The following is a 23520-nucleotide window of genomic DNA, read 5'->3' on the forward strand; positions in this document are numbered from 1 at the left end:
TGTCCTGTGAATGTCACTGAGGAGATATCCCATTTCATGGAGACACAATCCATAGGTTAGGCTGTGCAGTGGAAACATTCCCCCATTGTAAAGTCTATTACATCCACAGTGGGATGTCATCCGTTTTATTGTGTCTATCTGTGTTAGTTTGTACTTTGAGAAACTACCTGGACTTCATTTTACTTTCTGGGAAATCATGTGACCCTTAAGAACCAATGAGGTTGTATCTGAGATGTGATTAGGCACTGTGTAACAGATTCAGAATAAGGTGTGATTTCCCAGAATGGACCATCAAAACGTTTCACTTTCATTTTGCTTTACATGAAAGGTGATAGACTCAAGCTGTAGACCTGTACTGCTCTGTGACCCTGGCTCAACGCACAGCCTGCTTGTCTGAAAGTGTCAACGATTTCAAAGTAAGTGTGCATTTAAATGGACAAGATCAGGGTTTCTTAAACTATAGGTCGGGATCCAAAGTGGGTCGTGAGCGAGTGAGAGGTGAGTCGCAAGATACTAAAATAAATATATAATCGCACACTATTTCTTCCTAATTTGAGTCTCTGGAGGATGATTTGGGTCATGGGATGACGGTCAGTTTCTAATTTGGGTCTCTAGCTGAAAAAGTTTAAGAACCCCTAAGAATCCTTAACTCTGTTCAGTTCCATTGAAGGTGGTGTTGTTATCATCGAAGGCAGGGTTACCTCAATCTACATTGAAAGGACTAAAACCAAATGAAACTGTAGAAATAATTGACCACATTTATACCAGTGGTTTCCACTGATCTGTACTTCACTATTTATATTTTTATACTTTTACTTTTACTTCACAACATTCCTAAAGGAAATAATGTACTTTTTACTCCATACATTTTACCTGACAACCCAAAAGTACTCGTTACGTTTTGAAAGCTTAGCAGGACAGTAAAATGGTCCAATTCACGCACTTATCAAAACAACACACGGTCATCCCTTCTGCCTCTGATCTGGGGGACTCACTAAACAGACATGCATCTTTTGTAAATGATGTCTGAGTGTTGGAGTGTGACCCTGGTTATCCATACATAAAAAAACAAGATAAGATTTGCATCTGCTTTGCTTAAAATAAGGAATTTTAAATTATTCATACTCTACTTTTACTTTTGATACTTAAGTATTTTTCAGCAATTACATTTACTTTTGATACTTAAGTATTTTTCAGCAATTACATTTACTTTTGATACTTAAGTATTTTTCAGCAATTACATTTACTTTTGATACTTAAGTATATACAAAACCAAATTCTTTGAGACTTTTACTCAAGTAGTATTTTACTGGGTGAGTTACTTTCCACTGAGTAACTTTCTATTAAGGTATCTAAACTTTTACTCAAGTAGGACAATGGGGTACTTTTTCCACCACTGGTGCATTCCAAACAGTGGGGCGGGGCGGTCGGTGGAGGTGTTCATTTACGTTTATTAACTCAGTCTGGCTTTCAACTTATTCATGAATGTTGTAATAGTAGAATAATATTGGAGAATGCATCACCAGTTTTACTCTTCTCATGGCAGTCATTTTATACCTTAGAGAGCCATTTATATCTTGTCAGAAATGTCCAGATAAACTAGCTCATGTACTGAATATTTGTCATTTTTTTGTAAAAATTTAGTATTTTCTGAACAAGAGAGCTGAGGTCTGTTTTCAAATATTAAAGGCATTTCTTTAGAATAATCGAAGCTCTGTAATACTTAATAATGAGATCTGATTGGTCCAATGCTGTACATTTGATGATTGGTAATTGGGGGAATTGCTTGCCAACCTTTTGGGTAACAGTTTATTTGAACATGTCATAAAGGTTCATAACACATGTCATAAGCTGACATAAATATGTCATGATCGTGTTATGACAAAGATATTGCTGTATTTTCTAGCCTTATGACAGCCTATGACAGCTCACACCCACAGCCTGATACCATATAACGCAGCATAATAGTGGACCTATTACGATGTTATGACAGTGTTATGACAGTGTTATGATAGTGTTATGACAGTGTTATGACAGTGTTATGACAGTGTTATGATAGTGTTATGACAGTGTTATGACAGTGTTATGATAGTGTTATGACAGTGTTATGACAGTGTTATGACAGTGTTATGACAGTGTTATGACAGTGTTATGACAGTGTTATGATAGTGTTATGACAGTGTTATGCCAGTGTTATGATAGTGTTATGATGCAGAACATTTGCTGTCTGTCTGAAATTCAGTGAAACCCATTGCCCTTCAATAAGCCTTGTTACCATAGTCACACCTATATTAGGTTTAGATCGGCCAATGCATCTTAAAGTGAGTCTTCAAAGGCATATGTAAATGATCGGTCTGGCAAATCCAATACAGTACAACACATTACTGAGTACCAATCATTTTTAAGCATAGTGCTGGCTGCATCATGTTATGTGTATGCTTGTAATCGTTAAGGACTGGGGAGTTTTTCAGGAAAAAAAGAAACAGAACTAAGCACTAAGCACTAAGCAAGGAATAGAACTAAGCACAGGCAAAATCCTAGAGGAAAATCTGGTTTAGTCTCATTTCTATCTGTAGAAAAGTTTGTGGTCATACGCACATCCTTAAACATAGGTGCTGGGCTAATACAGAATACTGGTATTGAACAAGAAGGCCCGCCCACTGCTCCCAATTCACCGCTTTATTGACTACGTTTCGATCCGAAACGGATCTTCGTCAGGTCAAACACTTCCCAAATTATATATATATATAATATATAAAATATACACATTTCATCTCACATGACCATTGAGGACGTGACGCATGGTGGGTGCAAAAAAACAGTTGTATATCTATATATATATATTATATATATATATATAATAATTAAATAACAATGAAATAGGTGCATGTCATGGTTCCAGAACATAATATATATTTACAAAATGACCAAGTGGGTAACCTGGAAGGCAAGACAAACTTAAAGTTAAGAATCATGTTCAGGTAAGAAATGGTCTGATATCAAAACTATTCTAATTTCCACCAGCCACTGGAAGATTAATTCACCTTTCAGTGAGGGCAATAACCTAAAACACAAAGCCATATCTACACTGGAGTTGTTTACCAAGAAGACACTGAATGTCCCTGAGTGGATGAGTTACATTTTTTGACTGAAATCTATGGCAAGACCTGAAAATGGTTATCTAACAATGATCAACAATCAATTCAACAGAGTGTGACAGATTTTTTGGAAAGAATAATCGGCAATCCAGGTGTGGAAAGCTCTTAGAGACTTACCCAGAAAGACTCACAGATGTAATCGCTGCCAAAGGTGCATCTACAAACTATTCAAATAAAATAAGATTTTATTAGTCACATGAGCCTGAATACAACAGTGAAATGCATACTTACGAGCCCCTAACCAACTATGCAGTAAACAAAAATATGGATAAGAATAAGAAATAAACGTAACAAGTAGTTAAAGAGCAGCAGTAAAATAACAATAGCGAGACTATATACAGGGGGGTTATTTGAAAGGCTGGTCATGACTCACATCAACACCATTATCCCAGAAACGCTAGACCCACCCCAATTTGCATACCGCCCCAAGAGATCCACAGATGATGCAACCTCTATTTATGATGCAATCTCCATATTACCTCATCTAACCGGTGCCACTCCCGGTACAGAGTTTCTCTGTGTGTGAAGTAAAGGTGGTCCAGAGATTATTTCCCTCTGGTTGCACATTTAACATGCTGATAGAAATTTGGTAAAACAGATGTATGTTTCCCTGCATTAAAGTCCCCGGCTACTAGGGTGAGCATTTTGTTGTTTTCTTATGGCAGAATACAGCTCATTCGATGCGGTCTTAGTGCCAGCCTCTGTCTGTGGTGGTATGTAAACATACAGATGAAAACTCTCTAGGTAGATAGTGTGGTCTACAGCTTATCATGAGATACTCTACCGCAGGCAAGCAATAGCTGGAGACATCCTTAGATATCGTGCACCAGCGTAGCCTATTGGTTAGAGCGTTGGACTAGTAACCGGAAGGTTGTGAGTTCAAACCCCCAAACTGACAAGGTACAAATCTGTCGTTCTGCCCCTGAACAGGCAGTTAACCCACTGTTCCCAGGCCGTCATTGAAAATAAGAATGTGTTCTTAACTGACTTGCCTGGTTAAATAAAGGTTAAAAAATTGTTTTTTTACAAAAATACATAGTCTGCGGCCCCTTGTCTTACCAGACGCCGCTGTTCTATCCTGCCGGTACATCGTATAACCACCCAGCTGTATGTTAATATTGTCGTCGTTCAGCCATGACTCCGTGAAGCATAAGATGTTACAGTTTTGAATGTCCCGTTGGTAGTTTAATCTTCCGCGTAGGTCATATATTTTATTGTCCAAAGATTGCATGTTTGCTTGCAGAATGGAAGGAATAAGAGTTTATTGGATCGCCTACGAATTATCAGAAGGCAGTCCCGCTCTTTGGCCCTTTTTTCTCCTTCTTCTCTTCCCGCAAATCACAGGGATCTGGGCCTATTCCTGGGAGAGCAGTATATCATTCTGTAAAATCACAGGGATCTGGGCCTGTTCCTGGGAGAGCAGTGTATCATTCTGTAAAATCACAGGGATCTGGGCCTGTTCCTGGGAGAGCAGTATATCATTCTGTAAAATCACAGGGATCTGGGCCTGTTCCTGGGAGAGCAGTATATCATTCTGTAAAATCACAGGGATCTGGGCCTGTTCCTGGGAGAGCAGTGTATCATTCAGTAAAATCACAGGGATCTGGGCCTGTTCCTGGGAGAGCAGTGTATAATTCTGTATATCATTCAGGAAGGTGTTCTTAATGTTTGGTATACTCAGTATTTTACAGTTTGCAAATTGTGAGGTTCCGAACTGGGCATGTGAGACTGTATCTCCTCTTATGTTATAGTGATGTGATGATTTAGATTATAATAACTTTAGTTCAAAATACAGATACATTGCTGTTTTTCTGTATTTTCAATGAAATGGTTTAGCTTTCATTCTCTTTTATTTCAGGGGGAGAAAGAAATGTCTCATGATGATGGACCGAGGTGGGACATGAATTCAGTTTTCGGTTTTGAACTTATGAAGGCCTCCATTTTCCACTTGTTATTGCACCCTTGCAGTACTACTCTGTACTACACTCTACCACAATACTATGATCCTAATATTCTGAATGTTATGGTGGTGATTTATACAGTGTGAAATTGTGTGAAATGTTGTTAATGGTGCAGCTTTAACATATTTGGGGAAAACATTTTCTCGTACGCCAAATTATAGTTAGTTACTAACTAGAAAAACGATGTAAAATAATCAATTTAGCCATGAATGTCTATCATCAAATTAACCATTCATAATGGTATTGTTTTGTACCCCTGACCAGTATGTTCCAAGACCAGCTGGCGGAGAAGGTCCGGCCCTTCATAGACTTAGTAGACGACATGAGATCCATAGGGATAGATAAGGAGCTGCCACTGCCAACCATTGCTGTGGTGGGAGACCAGAGTTCAGGAAAGAGCTCTGTGCTTGAGACCCTTTCTGGGGTGGCGCTGCCCAGAGGAACTGGTGAGATTCTCTATTGTTTTCTGAACATACAAAAAAACAATTAAAATCAATATTAGCATTTTAAGTGTCATTCCTAAATCACCCAAAGTCTCTGAAAGTGGTTGTGTAACTTAGACATGATTTGGGCATTGACTCGTTTTTGGTTTGAAGATGCTGAAGTTGGCGATTGATGCCAGTGGCTAGGTAAACAACCCTGAAGCAGGTTTTCACACTGTCCTTGTCCATAGATGAGGTCAGGAAACAGACAGTACAATAGGACCACAGAGACACGGACATTACTGAAATGTTTAGAACCGTTCTAGATTACCACAGCAAAACTTTATAAAATGTTTTAACTCTACATTCGTTTTTTAACCATTTAGTCAGACACTGTAAATGTCTGACATACTTTCTGAACATTAGAGCAACCTTGTTGTCTGTAGCCTGCAGAAGTTAAATATTTATCTTGAAATTCATGTCCCGGTCCATTGTTGACTGTACTGTCATATTGTATTGTATTGATTGTTCTGTAATACAGTATAATGATCTGTCATTGGTACTTCCTTGTTTCCAGGTATTGTCACCAGGTGCCCACTGCTACTTAAACTCTGTAAAGACAGGACAGTGAAATGGGAGGCTGTCATCTCATACGGAGGGAAAGTCTTTGAATTTGACGAACCTTCAGAAGTTGTTAGACATGTTGAACAAGGTAAGATGGGAACGAACACACACAGACACACACCCACAGACACACCCACAGAAACACACACACACACAGACACACACACAAACACACAGACACACACAGACATATTATTCTATACTGTACATTAACCATTGGAGGCTCCTCAGAGGAGGAAGGGGAGGACCATCCTCCTCAGTGAATTTCAGAAACATTTAAAAACGTATATTTTTTAAAAATAAAACTATACTAACTTTAGCCCTATGTCCACCCAATCAAAGGATCAGAGAATGAATATATTACAGAGTGCATAATCTACAGCTAGCTAGCACTGCAATACATAACATGTGGGGAGTAGGTTATTGAAATAGAGAGAAAGAGAGCTAGCTATATTTCATATTATTTTCACTTTCACTTGCTTAGCTTGCGAAGTTAGCTAGCTAGTTTAGCCCACTCAGACACCAGGCTCAAACAGAGAGGGATGCTATGTTAGCTAGCTGGCTATGACTATCAAACAGAGAGGGATGCTATGTTAGCTAGCTGGCTATGACTATCAAACAGAGAGGGATGCTATGTTAGCTAGCTGGCTATGACTATCCAACAGAGAGGGATGCTATGTTAGCTAGCTGGCTATGACTATCAAACCGAGAGGGATGCTATGTTAGCTAGCTGGCTATGACTATCAAACAGAGAGGGATGCTATGTTAACTAGCTGGCTATGACTATCAAACAGAGAGGGATGTTATGTTAGCTAGCTGGCTATGACTATCAAACAGAGAGGGATGCTATGTAGCTAGCTGGCTATGACTATCCAACAGAGAGGGGTGCTATGTTAGCTAGCTGGCTATGACTATCCAACAAAGGAACTCTTCCAAGTCAAGGTACGTTTTTCGGTTTTATAAATTGTTAGCCACTGGTGCCCGCCGGTGTAACTGCTAAACTGCTTGCTGTTGACTGAACACTGTACTGCATGATTGTAGCAGGTTTACTAACGTGTTAGCTCTAGTAGCTATGTTGACTATGATGGTATAATATGGTGACAACGATGTCGGCTGTGTGTAGCGCTGATTTGAAGGTTTGGCTTGGAAAGGTTTTTTCGTCTGGTCACAGACAGCTGATGTGTTGTGCACTGAAGTCCACAAGGGAGAACGTGAGAGGAGGGGAGCACGTAGATGGGAGGAGGATGTATACATACAATGATCAAAGGGATCATGCTGTTTGTATTTGGCTGCTCTGAAAGTGAACTGTGATTGCATGTGATCAGGGGTGTTTTCATTCCACCAATTCTGTTGAAAAATGTTTCTTAAACGGACGCAAACGGAAACAAAACAAGGATAAACATACCTGAATTTGTCCAATAGAAACTCTCGGTTGCAACTGTTGGACTAATGATAACACCCTAGATCAGCTAGATGCAGGCAAGAGTGTGCAAGATGGTATTGAATGTGTCGGTGTCTGTCACCTTGACTACTAAACATTCTCTCAACTTCTGCACCTGCGTTGTAAACTTTCATTCATAGGCTAGGTTGTAGTATGATGAGTATGATGTAGTAGCCTAAACCTATCAGAGTTACATTGAACTGGGTGAATGGAATATGAATGACAGTCATCCAATATGCTGTAATAGAAATAAGGCCATGCTCATAAATATATATTGTTCTCCCTTATCTTAAACGGCACATACTGCCACTGACATTGACACATCTATTATAATTTAACTACAGAATATATATGATAATAAGATTAGTTCTATCTGGGTATAAGACAGACAAACAAACAAACAAACAATAAACTCATGAATATTTTCCCATTGATTTAACAGCTCAGAACACGTTAGCTGGAAAGGGAGTGGGGATATGTGAAGACCTGATCACTCTAAAGATCACATCCTCCACGGTGTGTGACCTCAGTCTGATTGACTTACCAGGGATCACCAGGGTGGCTGTGAAAGGACAACCTGAAGACATTGGAGTCCAAGTAAGTCTGTCGTTAGAGTGTATAGCTTTTGGACTTGGTCCAGTACGTTGTTTGGTTATCTCATGACTCTTGGTTCTCATCTCATGATTCACTAAGGATGAATTGTTTTAGCCACGTGTACAGACTTTATACCATAATTGCTAGCAAGGTACATATGTAGCTATGATGGTTGATTCTGGTGAAAGGCACTTTGAATGTGTTGACATTGAGGAAGGTTGAGCGTCAGAACCATGAAGAACAGAGTGCTGTCACGCCCGCTCTCCCTCCCTGGCGCCAGGCTACCCGTCATCATTACAAACATGTTACCAACATTACGCGCAGCTGCGCTCATTGAACTCACCTGGACTCCTTCACTTTGTTGATTACCCCCTGTATATCTGTCTGTTCCTTGGTTGTGTTCCCTGTGTCCGCATTGTGTTTGTTATGTGTTCCTGTCCAGACGCTGTTCCTGTTCCGTTTAATGTCCGTCAGTTATTAAACCTTCACTCCCTCTACCTGGTTCTAATCTCCTGCCCTACCAAGTGCCCCACACAGGGCGATATCCCGGTAACAAGCGGTCTGATACCCTCTCATAACCTTCACTCCCTCTACCTGGTTCTAATCTCCTGCCCTACCAAGTGCCACACAGGGCGATATCCCGGTAACAAGCGGTCTGATACCCTCTCATAACCTTCACTCCCTCTACCTGGTTCTAATCTCCTGCCCTACCAAGTGCCACACAGGGCGATATCCCGGTAACAAGCGGTCTGATACCCTCTCATTACCTTCACTCCCTCTACCTGCTTCTAGTCTCCTGCCCTACCAAGTGCCCCACACAGGGCGATATCCCGGGAACAAGCGGTCTGATACCCTCTCATAACCTTCACTCCCTCTACCTGCTTCTAATCTCCTGCCCTACCAAGTGCCCCACACAGGGCGATATCCCGGTAAGAAGCGGTCTGATACCCTCTCATAACCTTCACTCCCTCTACCTGGTTCTAATCTCCTGCCCTACCAAGTGCCCCACACAGGGCGATATCCCGGTAACAAGCGGTCTGATACCCTCTCATAACCTTCACTCCCTCTACCTGGTTCTAATCTCCTGCCCTACCAAGTGCCCCACACAGGGCGATATCCTGGTAACAAGTGGTCTGAAACCCTCTCATAACCTTCACTCCCTCTACCTGGTTCTAATCTCCTGCCCTACCATGTGCCCCACAAAGGGCGATATCCCGGTAACAAGCGGTCTGATAATCACATAAATCGATCAAAGGCTTGAATCCTGACTGCTTTGTCACATTCTTCTTCCTTTTTTTGCTAGATCAATAATCTCATTTCGAAATTCATAAAGAATAAGAGAACCATTATTTTGGCGGTGGTACCATGTAATGTTGACATAGCAACAACAGAGGCTCTGAAAATGGCACAACAAGTGGATCCTGAAGGCACAAGAACTCTGGGTAAAGAAATTGTATATACGGATGTATTTTTTTTACGGTTTTGGTATTAGTAAAGTTATCATAATCCTTTTAATTTGTCTTCAAGCCATTCTGACAAAGCCAGACCTGATAGACCCGGGAGCAGAGAAGAATGTGTTGGAAATTGTCCACAATAGAGTCATCTTTCTCAGTATGGGCTATGTCATTGTGAAATGTCGTGGTCAAAAGCAAATTGATGAAAACATGTCAATAGCCCGTGCGATTGAGGAGGAGTTGGAATTCTTCCGAAAACATGAGCACTTCAGGTAAAATGTGTTCTTGCCATGTGTTAAGTAAACTTGCATCTTTGTTCTTGATGGCTTTACATCTGAAAATGTTCAGGGCCCCAAACGGTTGGTTTCACGATTTTATGAAAAATAATATTTTTCCAGATATCCTTTGAGAGTAGTTCCATATAGTGTTGATGAAGGAGAGTCCCTCCCCTCCCTTCTCTTACATTTCTGTGTATTGTACTTTTTAACATTCAAAATTAAAATGGCTAAATGATCCTTGGTTTAATCATAAAACAATTCCATACGTTAGCGTAGCACATATCTCTAGTTTAAACAGATGGACTTATTTAAAGGGTATTTATTATGTTAATTAGATATCTGTGGGGACGTGACCATTGTAGGCCAAAGGTTATACCATACCAGGTTATGGACAATTGTTGGGATGAAATACTGTGTTTGTTATATTTCTCTCCCTTACAATGTATAGATCCCTCGTGCGTGAGGAGAAGGCAACCACCAAGTGCCTAGCCAAAAAGCTCAGCAATGCACTGGTCAAACAGATCAAGGTTAGTCCAACCACATACCCTATGGTTATCTGTTCCCCCTACACCCAGTGCACACTGGAAAACATGTGGTCTGGTACCTATTAACTTGTTGCATGTTTGCTCCTGGTCAGACTTATCTGCCCCAGATGTCAGAGAAGATAAAGGAGCAGCTGGGGGAGGTAAAGCATTCGTTGAGTAAATTAGAGGGTGGGCCTCCCCTTGAACCTGAAGAGAAGAGGAAGTACCTCATTCAGGTAGGTACATCTTTCACCTTTCCATCTTTCAGCTTCGTAAACTTCTTCTTTTGTACAACATTTCAAAAATGTTGATGTAGGGTTGGAAGCAATACTGTTGCACAGTAGTCCAGGTGTGTTATTGTCATGGTTTGGTAAATTGTCAGTAGAATGTTCTATAGAGAATTTGGGCAATGGTACCTGGTGTAAAGGCATCAGCTCTGTTGCACATCCTCTGCCATTTGGATTGGTCAGATTTGCAACACAGGTGTAAGAGTAAACATACTGTCCAGAAAGATAAATAAAACAGCATTTAAATGTATTCCACTTCCACTTCCTCCACTCTCCTTCCTTTATATCCAACTGATTATATTTGTCACCAGGTTAAACAATTACTTTACCTTGACAGCTGATTTTACAAAAACACTTGGACAAGCCACTGTTAAGATAGTTCTTGTTTAATACCTGTAGAAGACGTAAGGTTGGATGGGTCTTGTGGAGATATTTTATTAAACAGTCATCTAAAAGGACTAAATATTAAACATTTTAACAGGTTTCATTATTATGTTTCCTTCTTCAGGTCATAACAGATTTCAATGAGCAGATTACCCAACTGTCCAAAGGGGATATTATCGTTGAGGAGAATCTATTTGAGCTCATGCGAAAGGAATTTACACAGTGGATGAAATGTCTCAAACATGCCAAATCACATTGTAGGTACAATTTGAATAGCCCAAGTATTGCTCATCATAATACCTTGTATAACCAATAAATGTTTATGTTTCTAAATATCCATAATATTTACTGATATAATTATTACACTACTAATAGCTATGTCATACAACAGTGATTATAATCTCCAATAAATGATTAACATTGTTTTCCTGAATTTAGACCACGAAGTAGTGCAACAAGTGGTGGATGAATATGATCAGGAGCACAGGGGAAGTGAGCTGCCAGGATTCAGTAACTACAGGGTATTTCAACATGTTGTTCAGAAACTAGTGGCTGAACTTAAGAGACCAGCTATGACGACACTACAGACAATCAGAGGTAAGTGACCAAAACCCATGGTCATGTCTACTCCATCTCTCCCCCTCTGGCGCTTGTTGTCGCCAGTTTATTCATTATTACGCACACCTGTCACCATCGTTACGCGCACCTGTGCCTCAAACTCACCTGGACTCCATCAACTTCCTGATTACCTCCCCTATTTCTGTCACTCCCTTTGGTTCTTTCCTCAGGCGTTATTGTTTCTGTCTGTACTACTCATGTTTCTTGTTTTGTTTCATGTTGATTTGTTTATTCTGTTCACTTCCTGTACTTGCTTCCTGTTTATTAGTGTACATGTTATAGAAATACACCTCACCAAAGAGAAGGAACAGGGTTTTCTGGGGCTTTTTTACTGTTAACATTTGGTCCAAGTGCAACTGCCGGAGCAACCGGGGATACCTCAGCTGGCTCGTCAGGCTTCCATTGCCAAAGCTACTGGGGATGCCTCCGCTGGCTCGTCAGGCTTCCATTGCCAAAGCTACTGGGGATGCCTCAGCTGGCTCGTCAGGCTTCCATTGCCAAAGCTACTGGGGATGCCTCAGCTGGCTCGTCAGGCTTCCATTGCCAAAGCTACTGGGGATGCCTCAGCTGGCTCGTCAGGCTTCCATTGACAAAGCTACTGGGGATGCCTCAGCTGGCTCGTCAGGCTTCCATTGTCAAAGCTACTGGGGATGCCTCAGCTGGCTCGTCAGGCTTCCATTGCCAAAGCTACTGGGGATGCCTCAGCTGGTTCGTCAGGCTTCCATTGCCAAAGCTACTGTCATGTCTACTCCCGCTCCCCCTCTCTGGTGCTCTCTGTCACCAGTTATTTCATTATTACACCTTATTGTTTCTGTTCTGTGTTTCATGTCTATACGCTAATCGAGTTTCTTATTTTGTTTCATGTTCGTTTATTCATTAAATTCACCCCCTGTACTTGCTTCCTGTTTATTAGCGTACATGTTACAGTTCTAGGGTCGATGTGTTTTTCCAAAAGCCCCTTTATTGAACATCATGCATGGGTCTCTATGGTAGGAATGACAAGACAAACATGCCTATTATATTAAGCATTAACACCCAAGAAAGCAGGTATTGGTGAATCAGAACCCCAACCACATCATCAGGGCTGAAGTGGAGCAGGTTGAGAGCATTAAGTTCCTCAGTGTCCAAAAGGCTAATGAGTTAAAGTGGTCCACACATGCCCACAGTAATGAGGAAGGCGAGACAGCACCCCCTCAGGAGGTTGAAAAGCTTTGTCATGGGCCCTCAAATCCTCAACAAAGTTATACAGCTGCACCATTGAGAGCATCTTGACCAGCTGCATCACTGCTTGGTATGGCAACAGCACCATACTGAATCGTATGGCCTCACAGAGGTGCGGACATCCCAGTACTTCACTGGGGCAGAGTTCCCTGCCATCCAGGATATCTATATCAGACCCCAGCCACCCAAGCCATAGATTGTTCTCCATGCTTCCCTACAGCAAACGGCTGCTGAACAGGCTCCTGAACATCTTCTATCCCCAAGCCATGAGACTGCTAACTAGATAACAAAATGGCTACCGAACTATCAGGGTTGACCCCTTTCTTTATTTGTTTCTTTGTACCATCTCTATGCACGCTGTCACTCCAACATACACACACACACACACACACACACACACACACACACTTCATTTGGTCAACCACGTAACATCTACACACATTTATACTGACTCTGAACACACACACACACTCAATCGTCATATACACAGATGCTACTCTGTTTATCATATATCCTGACGCCTAGTCACCTTCCCCTTATACAAACAATATACACACAGTATCTAACCACTTCACTATCCCTGCACATTATACCTGAAACTGTCCCTGTATATAACTACTGACCCTGGAACTGACCCTGTATATAGCTACTGACCCTGGAACTGACCCTGTATATAGCTACTGACCCTGGAACTGACCCTGTATATAGCTACTGACCCTGGAACTGACCCTGTACATAGCTACTGACCCTGGAACTGACCCTGTATATAGCTACTGACCCTGGAACTGACCCTGTATATAGCTACTAACCCTGGAAATGTCCCTGTATATAACTACTGACCCTGGAAATGTCCCTGTATATAGCTACTGACCCTGGAACTGTCCCTGTATATAACTACTGACCCTGGAAATGTCTATGTATATAGCTACTGACCCTGGAACTGTCCATGTATATAGCTACTGACCCTGGAAATGTCCCTGTATATAACTACTGACCCTGGAACTGTCCCTGTATATAGCTACTGACCCTGGAACTGTCCCTGTATATAGCTACTGACACTGGAACTGTCCCTGTATATAGCTACTGACCCTGGAACTGTCCCTGTATATAGCTACTGACCCTGGAACTGTCCCTGTATATAGCTACTGACCCTGGAACTGTCTATGTATATAGCTACTGACCCTGGAACTGTCCCTATATATAACTACTGACCCTGGAACTGTCCCTGTATATAACTACTGACCCTGGAACTGTCCCTGTATATAGCTACTGACCCTGGAACTGTCTATGTATATAGCTACTGACCCTGGAACTGTCCCTATATATACTTACTTGTGTTCTTATTTCTCTAGTGTTTTGTCCTACTTGATGTTATTTTTATAATACTTCATTGTTGGGTTTAGAGTTTGCAAGAACGGCATTTCATTGTACTTTTGCACGTGACATTTGAACTTTAATTGACTAAATAGGACATATTGAAGGGATTGTTCAATCAAATGACAAAATGGCATATTGGTTTCCTTATTCTGGAAGCAGTCTATGGACAAGGTGTGACATCAATCCATGCTTTGGTTTAATTTACCTGTTTCCATTTTTCACTCTTCATGTCCAAATGATCCTAGTGTATCTCAAATTGATTGTGTAGCTCAATGAAGTTACTCAATGATTGTTTGGACATGAAGCACAAACAACTTCTAATATTGGGACTATTGACTTGTAATTTGCCGGAACTATCCCTTTAAATAAAAACATTTGTCTCTTTTAACATCTCTTTACCAAATACATTTGTCTCTTAACATCTCTTTACAAATACATTTGTCTCTTTTAACATTTCTTTACCAAATACATTTGTTTTGGTTTTTCAGACATGGTGCAAAAGCAATTTGATCATTTGTCCAGAGAGAGCTTTAAAAATTATCCTTATCTTCATCTGGTCTCAAAGGTAATGACAATTGTAAACTGTTAAGCGCTCAGGCATGATAATCATACAATTCTCTATGTTGTGATTTTAGGCTGAAATTAAATTCTTAGTTAGTGGCACTAGCAAGAAGAGAGAGAAACATGAGGCAAAGCAGCACTTAAAAATCACAATATATGTTTATGAAGAATTACAATTGACATGTTGTCCAATGTTGGATTGTAGCTTGAACTGTTCAAAAGAAAACATCAACAGACACTTAGATCATGTCGATCAGAACTTTGTTCTGAAACAGTAACAATATGTCACTGCCTCCCTGCATCCAAGATTCTTTATGTCTTCATGGAATCTTCATCTTTGTTTGAACTCAGAAAAACATTGAAACAATCCAGGAAAAGCAGTCAAACATAGTGAAGGAGAGGATCGTGGAGCAGTTTGAGATGGAGATGCAGGTCTACACACAGGATGAAATCTTCAACAAACAGAGTCAAAAGGAGGGAACGGCAGAAGGCTCAGATCACGACACCAGGAGCAAGTACCCTGGGCTGCTCAAGGCATACTATGAGGTACAATGCAACACATCTACTCTGCAGTATGTATAGAATGTTCCAGAAATAAAATCTAATTAACTAAACCTGCAATTAACATAAAACTGGCATGTTATGTAGCTTGCTTATTGACAAACTCACACACTTTCTCATCACAAATGCTGAAGCTCCAGATACTCAACTAGTCTAAAGAAGGGCGGTTTTATTGCTTCTTTAATCAGGACAACAGTTTTCAGCTGTGCTAACATAATTGCAAAAGGGTTTTCTAATGATCAATTAGCCTGTTAAAATGATAAACTTGGATTAGCTAACACAACGTGCCATTGGAACCCAGGAGTGATGGTTGCTAATAACGGGCCTCTGCACGCCTCTGTAGATATTTCCAGCTACAATAGTCATTTACAACATTAACAATGTCTACACTGTATTTCTGATCAACCTGATGTAATTTTAATGGACAAAAAAAATGTCAAAAACAAGGACATTTCTAAGTGGCCCCAATCTTTTGAAGGGTAGTCTACATTATATAGCTCTGCTCCAGCCTGTACAATGAATCCATCATCAATGAGATCTCTAATTAATACTTTAAGACAATTGTTTCCAAAATACATTGTTGTGGCAGGGTTGCATTATGGTATATTGCATTTTGCAGACCTATCCAACTCTGAGGTCTATATGTTCACCTTGCTGAGCCTTTGTTGTCATTTGGTAATCTTTTGGTTGCCTTGTGGCCATCTCATCACTTCTAGCCCTCACTCTCCATCCCACCTCACCTCTCTCGCAGATTGTGGTGCAAAGACTGGCTGACCAGGTACCCATGCTGATCCGTTACTTCATCCTGAAGCAGTCAGCCAAGATTGTGTGCAGTGAAATGCTGGATCTGCTACACAGAGATGACACTGATAACATCCTACAGGAGGATTCAGAGATCGGACAGTATCGTGCAAAGTTGCAGGCCCAAGCGGATCGCCTTCTACTGGCCAATGACAAAATCAGCAGCCTCTGAGTAGGGGATGTCTTGTCAGTTACAATATTCAGAGATCTTGAAAATGAAACCGATTTATAGAAGTATAACCAGATTGTTGGAAAGGTCACTTTTGGCTAAATGCTATTTATTTAAATAAGATATATTCAGTATATTTTTATTCAACAAATGTATAAGATTGGCTAAGATCAGTGAGATGCTGTAGAGACGACCCCAGTGAAATCCTACAGGAGAAACCAGAGGTCGGCCGGAAATGTAAAAGGTTGTGGGACCAAGCGGATCTTCTTTGACTGGCCAATGAGAAGCGGATCACCTTGGACTGGCCAATGAGAAGCGGATCACCTTGGACTGGCCAATGAGAAGCGGATCACCTTGGACTGGCCAATGACAAGCGGATCACGTTGGACTGGCCAATGACAAGATTAGTAGACTGTGGTTGACAATTTGTCAATGCAGAAATTCTGAGATGTAGCCAACAAAGCAATAATTATACCTACATTTTATCAGCATACAGGACATTTTATATGTTGGGCATCTCTACATTTGATCAAAAATGTATTTAAAAGAAAATTATGTGACAGTTGTATCATCACATATCTGCATTGTGTTTTATGTTTTCATCTCAAAATGTACTGAGGAAATATGTGAAGATGGTTGATAATATTATTTAAAGTGACAATCAAAATGAATGTTGTATCCATTTTCTGATTGGTCAGAGCAGATCAATGTTGAGAATAATTGTATAATGGCATTATAATAACTTGATGCCTGTTTTATTAAACGTGTTGAGGATCAGCGTGGCGGTTGTGTTGTGACCTACCCTTACCACCTGGGGGCGGCCCGTCAGGAAGTCCAGGATCCTTAGCTTCGTGATGTGTTGTTACCTACCCTTACCACCTGGGGGCGGCCCGTCAGGAAGTCCAGGATCCTTAGCTTAGTGATGTGTTGTTACCTACCCTTACCACCTGGGGGCGGCCCGTCAGGAAGTCCAGGATCCTTAGCTTAGTGATGTGTTGTTACCTACCCTTACCACCTGGGGGCGGCCCGTCAGGAAGTCCAGGATCCTTAGCTTAGTGATGTGTTGTGACCTACCCTTACCACCTGGGGGCGGCCCGTCAGGAAGTCCAGGATCCTTAGCTTAGTGATGTGTTGTGACCTACCCTTACCACCTGGGGGCGGCCCGTCAGGAAGTCCAGGATCCTTAGCTTAGTGATGTGTTGTTACCTACCCTTACCACCTGGGGGCGGCCCGTCAGGAAGTCCAGGATCCTTAGCTTAGTGATGTGTTGTTACCTACCCTTACCACCTGGGGACGGCCCGTCAGGAAGTCCAGGATCCTTAGCTTAGTGATGTGTTGTTACCTACCCTTACCACCTGGGGACGGCCCGTCAGGAAGTCCAGGATCCTTAGCTTAGTGATGTGTTGTGACCTACCCTTACCACCTGGGGGCGGCCCGTCAGGAAGTCCAGGATCCTTAGCTTAGTGATGTGTTGTTACCTACCCTTACCACCTGGGGACGGCCCGTCAGGAAGTCCAGGATCCTTAGCTTAGTGATGTGTTGTTACCTACCCTTACCACCTGGGGGCGGCCCGTCAGGAAGTCCAGGATCCTTAGCTTAGTGATGTGTTGTTACCTACCCTTACCACCTGGGGACGGCCCGTCAGGAAGTCCAGGATCCTTAGCTTAGTGATGTGTTGTTACCTACCCTTACCACCTGGGGGCGGCCCGTCAGGAAGTCCAGGATCCTTAGCTTAGTGATGTGTTGTTACCTACCCTTACCACCTGGGGGCGGCCCGTCAAGAAGTCCAGGATCCTTAGCTTAGTGATGTGTTGTTACCTACCCTTACCACCTGGGGGCGGCCCGTCAGGAAGTCCAGGATCCTTAGCTTAGTGATGTGTTGTGACCTACCCTTACCACCTGGGGGCGGCCCGTCAGGAAGTCCAGGATCCTTAGCTTAGTGATGTGTTGTTACCTACCCTTACCACCTGGGGGCGGCCCGTCAGGATGTCCAGGATCCTTAGCTTAGTGATGTGTTGTGACCTACCCTTACCACCTGGGGGCGGCCCGTCAGGATGTCCAGGATCCTTAGCTTAGTGATGTGTTGTGACCTACCCTTACCACCTGGGGGCGGCCCGTCAGGAAGTCCAGGATCCTTAGCTTAGTGATGTGTTGTGACCTACCCTTACCACCTGGGGGCGGCCCGTCAGGAAGTCCAGGATCCTTAGCTTAGTGATGTGTTGTTACCTACCCTTACCACCTGGGGGCGGCCCGTCAAGAAGTCCAGGATCCAAGATGCAGAGGGAGGTGTTTAGTCCCAGGGTCCTTAGCTTAGTGATGTGTTGTTACCTACCCTTACCACCTGGAGGCGGCCCGTCAGGAAGTCCAGGATCCTTAGCTTAGTGATGTGTTGTTACCTACCCTTACAACCTGGGGACGGCCCGTCAGGAAGTCCAGGATCCTTAGCTTAGTGATGTGTTGTTACCTACCCTTACCACCTGGGGACGGCCCGTCAGGAAGTCCAGGATCCTTAGCTTAGTGATGTGTTGTTACCTACCCTTACCACCTGGGGACGGCCCGTCAGGAAGTCCAGGATCCTTAGCTTAGTGATGTGTTGTTACCTACCCTTACCACCTGGGGGCGGCCCGTCAGGAAGTCCAGGATCCTTAGCTTAGTGATGTGTTGTTACCTACCCTTACCACCTGGGGACGGCCCGTCAGGAAGTCCAGGATCCTTAGCTTAGTGATGTGTTGTGACCTACCCTTACCACCTGGGGACGGCCCGTCAGGAAGTCCAGGATCCTTAGCTTAGTGATGTGTTGTTACCTACCCTTACCACCTGGGGGCGGCCCGTCAGGAAGTCCAGGATCCTTAGCTTAGTGATGTGTTGTGACCTACCCTTACCACCTGGGGGCGGCCCGTCAAGAAGTCCAGGATCCAAGATGCAGAGGGAGGTGTTTAGTCCCAGGGTCCTTAGCTTAGTGATGCGTTTTGAAGGCACAATCTGTGGTGGTGATGATGTCAGGTTCCTCTGCAATAAGTCCAGGATCCAAGTTACAGAAGGAGGTGTTTAGTTTAGTCCCAGGGTCCTTAGCTTAGTGATGCGTTTTTGAAGGCAGAATGTGTCCCCATGTCTTCATTTGGACATTGAAGTGAAATTGTGTATATTTGGCCCCGAACATTTTTTTTACGAAGTCAAATTAATGTACTGTGTTCAAGGTTTCATGATGCTTGTCTGTAAAGCAAAGTAGATCATTTTAAGATTGTTCCTAATCGAACATCTCTGGAGAGACCTGAAAATAGCTGTGTAGCAACGCTCCCCATCCAACATGACACAGGGGATCTGCAGAGAAGAATGAGAGGAAGTCCCCAAATAGAGGTGTGCCAAGCTTGTAGCTTGAGACATGAGACTGTAATCGCTTCCAAACGTGCTTCAACAAAGTACTGAGTAAAGCGTCTGAATACTAATGTAAATGGGATATTTGTGCTTTTAATTTTTAATACATTTGAAAAAGGTTCCAAAAACAGTTTTGCTTTGTCATCGTGGGGTATTGTCTGAAGATTGAAGGGAAAAAATACTATTTCTGTTTTTAGTCCTTCCTCTATTTCTGATGTCCATCCAGTTTGATTCCTATTTGTAACTGTGCTATTTCACAACATTTCTGAACCTATATACATTCTACAGATCCCGTATGTTTTACATTGGTTATCTTGTTATTAGTCCCACCCTTCAGCTCCATTCACCCTCTCCCATCTGTCTCTCAACATCATCCATTTTGGATTTCTATTTGCCATATATTTTTCAAATCTGCTGTGATGTTTCCCAAACGGATTGAACCTTTCTATTCTCATATCTTCTCCAGATTGTAAATTAAAAATAAACATTTCTGCTAAAATTATTATTATATTATTGATTGATTGACTATGGCTTTTCAAATTGGCCAGTATTGCTATCTACAGCGTTAGTTCTAGGCAAATAGTATTTTTAATTGAAACGTGAATTTTTGAATCCGGCGTTGTTTTGCGTATCAATTCATAAACCATGTGCCATGGAATGGGTACATCAAAATCTCTTCCCAACTATTTTGCAATTTAAATGTACCAGCTGTCAGTTTGGTCCTTAAATGAAATTGATATATTTTTTTATTTATCACACTTTTCTTTAACCATTTATGTTCTTTAATACAAGGCCGACATACAAGTTCATAACTTTTTTTCCCCTTCTACTTGCTTCTTCCATTTTTTGTGGAAATGCTGCAATTGATTGGTTGTAATTTGGGGTAAAACAGTTCCATATGTCTGTGTTAGCTGCATGTGTGACATAACTCTACCGGTCTTAATTATGATACATTTCACAAAAATTATACCTTTTTAAAAAAATTTTTTTTTTTTAATCAATTGGTATATTTGAGTTTAACCACAATAATTGATGGATTATTTGTTCTGTCTTGTCAGGTGGATTAAACTGAAATTGCAACCGACTTTCTAAGGCTTTTTTAATATTTTGGAGATGATTTCCTTTTCAAACAACCGAAAGTGAGCTGTTGTAATCTGAATAATAATAATAATAATAGTAATCTGTAATCTGAATAAAGGGAAAAAGGCCCTTCTTGAACATAGGATGAGACATTCTTAACAATTTACTAGAGAACCAGTTTTGGATTTAAGTATAACTTTTGTATGACTGATGTCTTTAGTGAGAGGTCTAATGCTTTAATATTTAATCATTTCTGCCCTCTGAATTCATATTGTGTATATAAATAGGCCCTTTTAATTTTGTCTGGCTTGCTGTTCCATATATAATTGAATATTTTTTGTTCATATCATTTAAAAAGCAGGTCACTAGGTGTAGGCAAAACCATAAGCAAATAGGTCAACTGTGATGTGACTAAAGAGTTCATCATAGTGATTTTTCCACAAATAGACAGGTATTTGCCATTCCCATGGTTCCAAGATCTTATCTATTTTTGCTAACTTTCTATTTCTTTCTTTTGGGATTTGTATACCGAGTATGTCCACATCTCCGTCAGACCATTTAATGGGTAAACTACATGGTAATGTAAAATTCGATTTTTTTTTTGTGATCCAATACGTAATATAGTACATTTTTCATAATTTGGTTGTAATCCAGAGAGTATTTGGTTCCTTTCCCCCTCATAACTAAGTGTAGTATGCTGTTAGTAGCCCATGTGCCTCACCCTAATAGTTTGGTTCATTTCCCCCTCATAACTAAGTGTAGTATGCTGTCAGTAGCCCATGTGCTACACCCTAATAATTTGGTCCCTTTCCCCCTCATAACTAAGTGTAGTATGCTGTCAGTAGCCCATGTGCCTCACCCTAATAGTTTGGTTCCTATCCCCTCATAACTAAGTGTAGTATGCTGTCAGTAGCCCATGTGCTACACCCTAATAATTTGGTTCCTTTCCCCTCATTACTAAGTGTAGTATGCTGTCAGTTGCCCATGTGCCTCACTCTAATAGTTTGGTTCCTTCCCCCTTCATAACTTAGCCCACTGTTCTGACTTGGTGGTGCACATGTAACCTATAGCCTGTTTTAGAGAAATGTCATCATCGAATATTGTAAGAGCTTTCATTGTCTGCTTCTATGCCACCTTTATTTATCCTTCGGGTTCTGACTTGGTGTACAGGGACAATAGCGTAAGAACGGCCCATGTTCTATATTCTGTCGCTGTACATTTCAAATTGCTGAACAAGTAGTTATATTGACTATGTCCGACTCGCTCATTTAATGTCTTAATCAAAATTATGGATTGCCTCTCATAATCGTTCCGTTATGCCATAGTTTGTACATATCAATTGTCAGTAGAAAGCACATTTGTTTAAGCAAGTCAGTCATATCAGCTATGTTTTTATTAAGTCTGCTTTACACACAGAAGGTCCTGGGTTCGAGCCACAGTAGAACCAGGTAGCCTAGCGGTTATAGAGGTGAGCCAGCAACCGGAGGGTTGCCAGTTTGTATTTCGCTACACTCGCATTAACATCTGCTAACCATGTGTATGTGACCAATAACATCTGATTTGATTCTTCCTTCCTTTCAGGTTATGTCGATATAGGACTCGATTTACTGATACTTTTGTACCTGTTTCCTCCAGCATCTTCACAAGGTCCTTTGCTGTTGTTCTGGGATTGATTTGCACTTTTCACACCAAAGTACGTTCATCTCTAGGAGACAGAATGCGTCTCCTTCCTGAGCGGTATGACGGCTGCGTGGTCCCATGGTGTTTATACTTGCGTACTATTGTTTGTACAGATGAATGTGGTACCTTCAAGCATTTGGGAATTGCTCCCAAGGATGAACCAGATGTCTTGGCTGATTTCTTTTGCTTTTCCAATGATGTCAAGCAAAGAGGCACTGCGTTTGAAGGTAGGCCTTGAAATAGATCCACAAGGACACCTCCAATTGACTCAAAGGGATGTCAACTAGCCTGTCAGAATCATGTAAAGCCATGACATCATTTTCTGGAATTTTCCAAGCTCTTTAAAGGCACAGTCAACTTAGTGTATGTAAACTTCTGACCCACTGGAATTGTGATACAGTGAATTATAAGTGAAATAATCTGTCTGTAAACTGTTGCAAAAATGACTTGTGTCGTTGCACAAGGTAGATGTTCTAACCGACTTGACGAAACTATAGTTTGTTAACAATAAATTTGTGGATTGATTGAAAACGAGTTTTAATGCCTCCATCCTAAGTGTTTTAAACTTCCGACTTCAACTGTACATGTAGATACGGTTAAAGTGAATATTCATGCATAATGAACAGAAAGAAAAACATTTAAATTATGAACAGAGGGGTTGGCAGGTGGTGGGTGGTGGGATACAATGTAGCCCGGTTAGCCAATGTGTGGGAGCTCTGGTTGGTCGGGCAAATTGAGGTAGTTGGGTACATATGTGCATGAATGTATAATTAAAGTGACTATGCATATATAATAAACAGAGAGTAGCAGCAGCGTAAAAGAGGGGTAGGGAACTGTTGAGAATATTTTTTGTCCTGGACTTGGCACTCCGGTACCACTTGCCATACGGTAGTAGAGAGAACAGTCTATGACTGGGGTGGCTGGGGTCTTCGACAATTTTTAGGGCCTTC

General features: G+C 41.6%; 1 protein-coding gene across 1 annotated transcript; it reads left to right on the top strand.

The window, feature by feature from the left end:
• Window positions 1–292: 292 nt before the first annotated feature.
• Window positions 293–17213, top strand: LOC109880986 (interferon-induced GTP-binding protein Mx). Its single transcript, XM_031801456.1, has 15 exons — window positions 293–416; window positions 5017–5051; window positions 5384–5565; window positions 6119–6253; window positions 8049–8203; window positions 9504–9642; window positions 9728–9926; window positions 10381–10459; window positions 10570–10692; window positions 11252–11384; window positions 11566–11724; window positions 14832–14908; window positions 15256–15450; window positions 16217–16438; window positions 16648–17213. Exons 2-14 carry the CDS (start codon window positions 5029–5031, stop codon window positions 16436–16438), a joined length of 1821 nt encoding a protein of 606 aa, XP_031657316.1. The 5' UTR covers window positions 293–416; window positions 5017–5028; the 3' UTR covers window positions 16648–17213.
• Window positions 17214–23520: the final 6307 nt, after the last annotated feature.

Source organism: Oncorhynchus kisutch, linkage group LG2 (assembly GCF_002021735.2).
Source record: "Oncorhynchus kisutch isolate 150728-3 linkage group LG2, Okis_V2, whole genome shotgun sequence".
Lineage (NCBI taxonomy): Eukaryota > Metazoa > Chordata > Actinopteri > Salmoniformes > Salmonidae > Oncorhynchus > Oncorhynchus kisutch.